The sequence below is a fragment of the Taudactylus pleione genome, unplaced genomic scaffold, assembly GCF_031769625.1.
Source record: "Taudactylus pleione unplaced genomic scaffold, aTauple2 ptg000089l, whole genome shotgun sequence".
NCBI lineage: Eukaryota > Metazoa > Chordata > Amphibia > Anura > Myobatrachidae > Taudactylus > Taudactylus pleione.
Genome location: NW_028284491.1, coordinates 1,206,583 through 1,212,970, shown reverse-complemented (window position 1 = coordinate 1,212,970; position 6,388 = coordinate 1,206,583). Strand labels below are relative to the sequence as shown.

Genomic DNA, 6,388 nt, shown 5'->3' with positions numbered 1-6,388 from the left:
AGTGATATTTTTACACATTGTCGTGTAGCCTTCTCCATGTTTTTTTAAATAAAATAAAAGACATCACTTATTGGAACTGTAAAAAGAGAACTCTAAAGTGCTTAAAGTTATTCAAAGTTGTGCAGCAGAAGTCGGCCATGAGTAACGCTGCACGCGTGGCACAAAAGGGCGGACTTCATTTTACTCAAGTAAACACTGCTGGGTACAATACAAATCAGATGAGCAAACAGTTCTTGGCATATTTGAGTATAGCCAGCCTGAAGGACAATGACTTTCCACTGCAGGTTTATTTAATGTAGCATGAAGAAAAGGCATCATATGCTTATTCAGGTGTCATCTGTATGCGAGTGGTCAGCGATGCAGCCTTTAGTGTCCTGTACTGAGCTATCTGGGACACCTTACATTTCTGCCAAGGACACACTGGGCCTGACTTGGAGTTAAGAGCAAATAAAAATAGGTTCAATTTGCTCCTGGAATACACCATGTTGTATTGCAATGGGTGCAAATTTATTTTTTTTCATGCAGGGAAAATACTGGGCAGCTTTTTTTACATTAAAATTTAGAATGCAGTTAGTACACACCCCTCCCAACTATAGATATTTTACATCTGCCCCCCCTGCCGTGCAAATTCCACTGCTCCCAACTCTGGCCCATTACCTGTAGTACAGATTCCCTCCTCCACCAAACTATAGCCAACCCCACAGTTCACATGACAGGTATTACTGAGGAGTAGAAATCCTTTAATACACGGTATGGGGGAGGCTGGGAGGGTATAGAGGGGGTGAAATATTACGGCTTAAACTAAAACTCTGCACCCAGTATCAGAGTGTACCCCAGATTACATGTTAGAGTAGATGTCGCCTATACTACAATGAAACAAGGTTTGGTTTTCAGAATATATACGTTATATATATTATTTGTAATGTGAAGACTTTCCAAATGGCTTTTCTCTGAACCCCTTATTTTATGGTCCACAGATACAATTGGAGGTCGAAAGTATAAGTGCAAGGGTTTTCCGTTCTCAATGTGAGAGACTATAAACTGCATAATAAACAATGTTAAGGAGAGGTTCCTATATGGGGACAAGGGTTGGGTAAGGGTTGCTGATGCTCAGAATCCTGATGCCGGCATCCGACTGGGTTACAATCCCGACAAGCAGGTAAGTATACTATCCTTCCCCTACCTCTCCCTGCAGCCTAAACCTAACCCTCCCCCCCTCCTCCCCAGTGACAGTATATAAATCTGGAAACCTATGAATGAGACTAATAACTTTGAGAAAGCAGCATAATTCAGGTGTAATATTTGATTTGAAATCTATAGAGACTACATAAATCGCATTTAATATATAAAACTTATAATAAACGTGACATGACGAATATTAAAATAGAGTTTTTTTTTTATTGATGGAATAACAAAAGTGCCTCTTTAAATAGTTTTCAAAATACACCTGTACAACTTACAATAATATATTCAAAATAATTATGTACAAAATATTATCCTGTTCAACATGTGTGCTTCTGTCTAGCTATGCTTGGGTTACAAACTTAGGGCTGATTTTAAAAAGGTCTCTTCATGGAAAGCGTGCGGGACAGATGCAGACAGGGCCGACGTCTGATGTTAGAAAACCATATGTGGAACATTACGATTTTGGCAAACACACCGATCATAGCCAGTGACCAACTAAAATGTGAGGTTAAGAGTACACCGTGGAACCTGAGAAAAAGCAGCATACCGTGTCAGTGGCCACCGGAAACATATCTGTTTATTATTCCATGAAAGGCATCATATTGATTTGATACACTCAGTGTGGAAAAAATATAAAATCAGAAACATTGTATGAAGTGTACAATCAGTTCAGTGTTGATGGTTTTGACTCTTTGGCCACAACCGGTGTACTTGTAGGTGCACCAAGTTTGTTCCCTCCCAGGTGACAGACGGGGATTCTCTGTGAGGCCACTTAACAGCTGTTGATGTGGTTGACCTGGTTAGACCTCTTGTGGATTTCCTCTAAAAAGCCTTCTAATTGTTCTATTAACATTCGCTTTTTAAATCTGTATAGACAAAAGCATGAAATTACCATTCAGGATATGGACAAACTGTATTATGCAGTTTCAATGTTTGCAATTTAAAGTGTTTTTCCCATTTACAAAAATTAATGCAATTTATAATGAAGTTTCATGTTTGTAAATGCCCTTCATTGCATTAGCTTACTGGCTTCATTCTGCGTTTTTCAATGTTACAATATGGGCATAACCTTTGTTGCCAGACCAGACTAACCTTACTCTGCGGATTTTTTAATCCAACAGATAAAGTAGACAATCCTATGTTTAACGATATGCATTTCACAGAAGCTGTTCTTAGTTTTATGTACATAGTGCGTCTCAAAAGTAACACCATACAAAGGTTAGGCTATGCCACAGACCAGTGGTTCCCACACTTTCCTGAATCACGGCGCCCTAGAGCATCAACATTTTTTCACAGCACCCCAAGGTCAAACGTTTCATATTGAGGAACTTCGCACAATTCCTAAATTAAGTAAATTTGGCTTACCTGTCTGATTTGGGTTCAGTTATGTGGTGGTGGACATGGGGCCCGATTCACTACCGATCGCAACTGCAATTATGCACACAATCACCCGATTGTTACCTTTTTCTCATGCATCAGTGCGCATGCGTGAACCGGCCACTGCGATCGGCACCGCAGTCACTACGCAGACCCTCCGCAGTGTGAATGACAGGAAGAGCAGTTTGGGGGGTGGTGACTGACGGGGGGGGGGGGTGTCTGGCAAAAAGCAGGCGTGCCAGTGCGTTTGAGTGCGCAGTTACAGGGGCGTGCATAAATTATCCTCTGAGCTGCCATACACAGCCCGAGTACTCACAGCGTGCGTACCGATTGTTTCGCAGTCTTGCTAGACATTACAGATGTGTGTAAGGTGTAAGGTAAGGTGGGCGTCCCTATGTAGTGCTGAGATGGCACAGCAATCGCAATGGATTAGCATATCACAGCCAGTCTGCGTGTGTAATCGCAGCCACAATCGGAGTTGTGATCTGTAGTGAATCAGGCCCATGGTACGGTTTTTCCACATTTTATGAGTGGCGCCCCTCAGCACTAGTTTCTCATCACATTGATCATAAATAATTTGATTTGGTTCTGGACCACCAACCCGGGTCCTCAAGTCACCCAGTTTGGGAACCACTGCCACAGACTTTAAAGTCACTTCATTTAATTACACTTTTGTTGATTGGCTACACTAAGGTGAGCTGAAGTTTTATGCCCTGACCATTAGGGGCAGACTAGATGGGCCAAGTGGTTCTGATCTGCCGTCAAATTCTAGGTTTCTATCTAAAATCGGTCAAGCATTGCCACCTTCCTTTTAAAGTTTAGTTGGAGGCATCGCCATTTGATTTACAACACACCACTTCCTAAAAGTATAAATTAGGCTGTCATATTTGCTGTAGTAATCATGCTTCTAAAGTCGCTTAGAAATGCCAATCACCAAAATGGTGCTATAAAATACAAAACCCGCACCACCTACCTTGCTGCTTCTTTGATAACGTTCTGCAAGAAGAGAAGCCTCGTTTGTAGATCACCTTGAACGTCTTTTAACAAAGCAAAGATGGTCTCATACTCTTAAAGAAAACAAGAATTATTAAAAGAAAAAAAATAAATAGAAATGTTCACGTCTTAATTCATACGAAAGTGTCATGAAGTGCGCAGTCTTAATGCATTTTTACAAAAGTCTCATGAATTCAGCTCTAATCTTCCCGTACATCAGATGTTATACGTTCGTGGTAACTTATCTAGAAGATAAATCCAGCTCACCAGGTGTTAGGCCATTTCTGGGTGGCCACAGGATACAGTAAAGGAATGCAGAAGTCTCATCACAAACATACATCTTCAAATACAGATTATCCTTATACGTCTTTGCTGCAGTCATGCTAATAAGCCCCTCTCGGTGCGGCAGGTCCTATGCTACTCTACTCGTGCCAGGCAGCTTAGACACATTTTTCAGTAAAACAAAGAAAAGACTGTCGCGATGAGATGTGACTAGGATGCACTGACTAGGACGCACCAGCAGACTGTGCTGACTAATTTCATTTGTGACACTTGTATATCTGTGCAATGGAGTGTCTGAATCTGTATACAAAGTGCTACCATGTAGTGGCTGCAGCTTTTCTCATTCCAAGTTCCATTTTGGCTCATATACAGACTCTGGTGCGTACACATCAAATTAATCAGCAGTGTCATCTGGTACATCCTGGTCACATCGCAACTTAGATGCATTTTCGACAGAAAATCAAAACAAAACCAAAAACATACGACACTAGCAGAGTAGCATGGGACCTGGAGGCTCACTCACGCCAGGCAAGTCACGCTGTGTGGCGTATTGAGGCTAGATGTACGAGGACACATCTGTAAGACTACTCATAACTGACATTTGTATTAAATGTGAAGAATTACGTATGTGCTTTACACTTACTCCTTCCAGGCTTCCGGATCTCCTTCAATATTCGTATTCTCAGCTCAGTGTTTACCTCCTCATAGCTCCGGCACGGTCGTAACCGCCTCATTTTGTGTGTAAATGCAGCTGCATCATTTCCAAAGCAGTTTCCCAAGTCTCTAGATTTGCTTGGACTATCAATAAATAGATCAGAGTTATTGGAACCAAAACCAGTGTCACCATCTTCTGCGGAGTCCACGCTTTCCAGAGAGTTCATGGAAACCTGGGACAAAGTCTCATACTGCTCTAAGTTATCCATGAACAGGTCTGTGGAGATGGGGTCCTCGACGTGATTTTCTACAGCATCCTCCGCCAAAATAACGTTATTCAAACCAGGGTCTAAAACAGTTCAAATGAGTGTATGATTTATATTAGGCATTACTGTGACTGATCGGTCTGTTCAGTGAGATGGGGGCACAACATAGTATTACAAGGTAGAGCCAAACATAATTTTGCCTTGCAGTGGCACCTACTAGGCAGACACAGATACATGTAGTGATCAAGAGTACATCCTGCCCATTACTGACTTGGGTATGCAGAAAAATGTCACGTGTTTGAGACAAATGTATGATCCATCATTTTTATTTAATCACAAAATTAAAGTTAAATATTATAAAAGCTCTAGAGTACAGAGTAATCCGGCCTGTAAAGCTTATTGTGCGCTTTGGCGGTTTATTTGCATGACTGACTATGCATGCAGGTCCGACGGGCGATGACGCAGAAGCGCATAGCCAGCGACATAGCGGGTACACTGCCCGATGTGGACGATGTGTCATCCGATCCACCAGATCGGATGACATTGTCTAGTGCGTACCCTGCTTTAGAAAGCAAATTTAATTTAATCTAAAATGTTAAAAAGGGGCTTTTCCCCACTTTAAAATTTGTCGGAAAGCATCCCCAACCTAACCATTTCCATAAATAGCCCTTTCCTCTGCTCCGGGACACACTGTTCTCTACATTATCTATTGTCCATGTACGTATATTCTGTATGGTAGTTGGCCAGTGAAGTTAAATATATGTATGCGCTTGATGATCTGGCTCATGGGAGAACCTTGACTTTCCGCAAGCCAGGAGCCAGCGGATATACCTAGACCAGCACCAGTTCCCTTTTCCATCAACAATTTAAAAAAGGGGAAAACATTTAGGGGTCAATTAAATTACGTGTGATCTTATGTCGTATGTTCCAGCACTAGATACATGTGATATTTAGTGCGCACATCATATGGTAGCCTAACATTGTAACTTCCTGCGCGCCCCAATGCTCTCTATTCCTGAACCCGGCACTAATGCAACTTGTTGAATGCTAGTCACAGGTCGCCTCAGCGCCATCATGCAGGTGTGTACAAAAAAAAAAAAAAAAGGAACCCATGAGATGTGATACATACGTTTTAGTACACCATCTGTTTTTGGCAGGTCTGGCTGAGCTTGTGTCCCAGGAGATGGGGAACTTTTCCCTCCTATGTGATTGTTCGTGACAGGAGACACAGGTCGGCTTCGTAGTAATGGTGACATACATCGCCTCCTTTTAGGAATCCCCAACATGTTAGGCTCTCCTTGGCGCTTGTGCTTATTCTGGTGACCCGACACAAACTCATCGGCTTCATCTATCATCATCCCCTGGGTGGATAAAATAAAAAAAACTCGGGATGTTTAGTATTTGAATGGGAGATTTAGAAAGGATGAAATAGGGCTTCTTACAATAAAAACAGAATGTAAAACAGAACAGCTTCAGCAGCTGGGCCAGGCAGCGACTCACAAATCCACAGACGGGGCAGGAGCTGGTGCTACACTGCCTTATGAGAAAGGTCTTTAGGACTCGTCTCCATTCCTAATATGGGCAGCATATTTAGGTCTCACACAGTAATTTACTTCACTACAGACCTACTT

The 6,388-nt window shown here is 42.1% G+C and overlaps 1 protein-coding gene across 1 annotated transcript in view; it reads right to left on the bottom strand.

Annotated features, from left to right (window-relative positions):
- Positions 1 to 1,378: 1,378 nt before the first annotated feature.
- Positions 1,379 to 6,388, bottom strand: part of INTS6 (integrator complex subunit 6) — a 59,763-nt gene continuing 54,753 nt past the window's right edge. Inside the window, exons 15-18 of the mRNA XM_088469093.1 lie at positions 5,887 to 6,118; positions 4,481 to 4,840; positions 3,536 to 3,629; positions 1,379 to 2,051 (exon numbers count right to left, since the gene is read on the bottom strand). Of these exons, the coding sequence (XP_088325219.1) occupies positions 1,958 to 2,051; positions 3,536 to 3,629; positions 4,481 to 4,840; positions 5,887 to 6,118 (780 nt within the window). The 3' untranslated portion in view covers positions 1,379 to 1,957. The remainder of the gene's footprint in view (positions 2,052 to 3,535; positions 3,630 to 4,480; positions 4,841 to 5,886; positions 6,119 to 6,388) is intronic.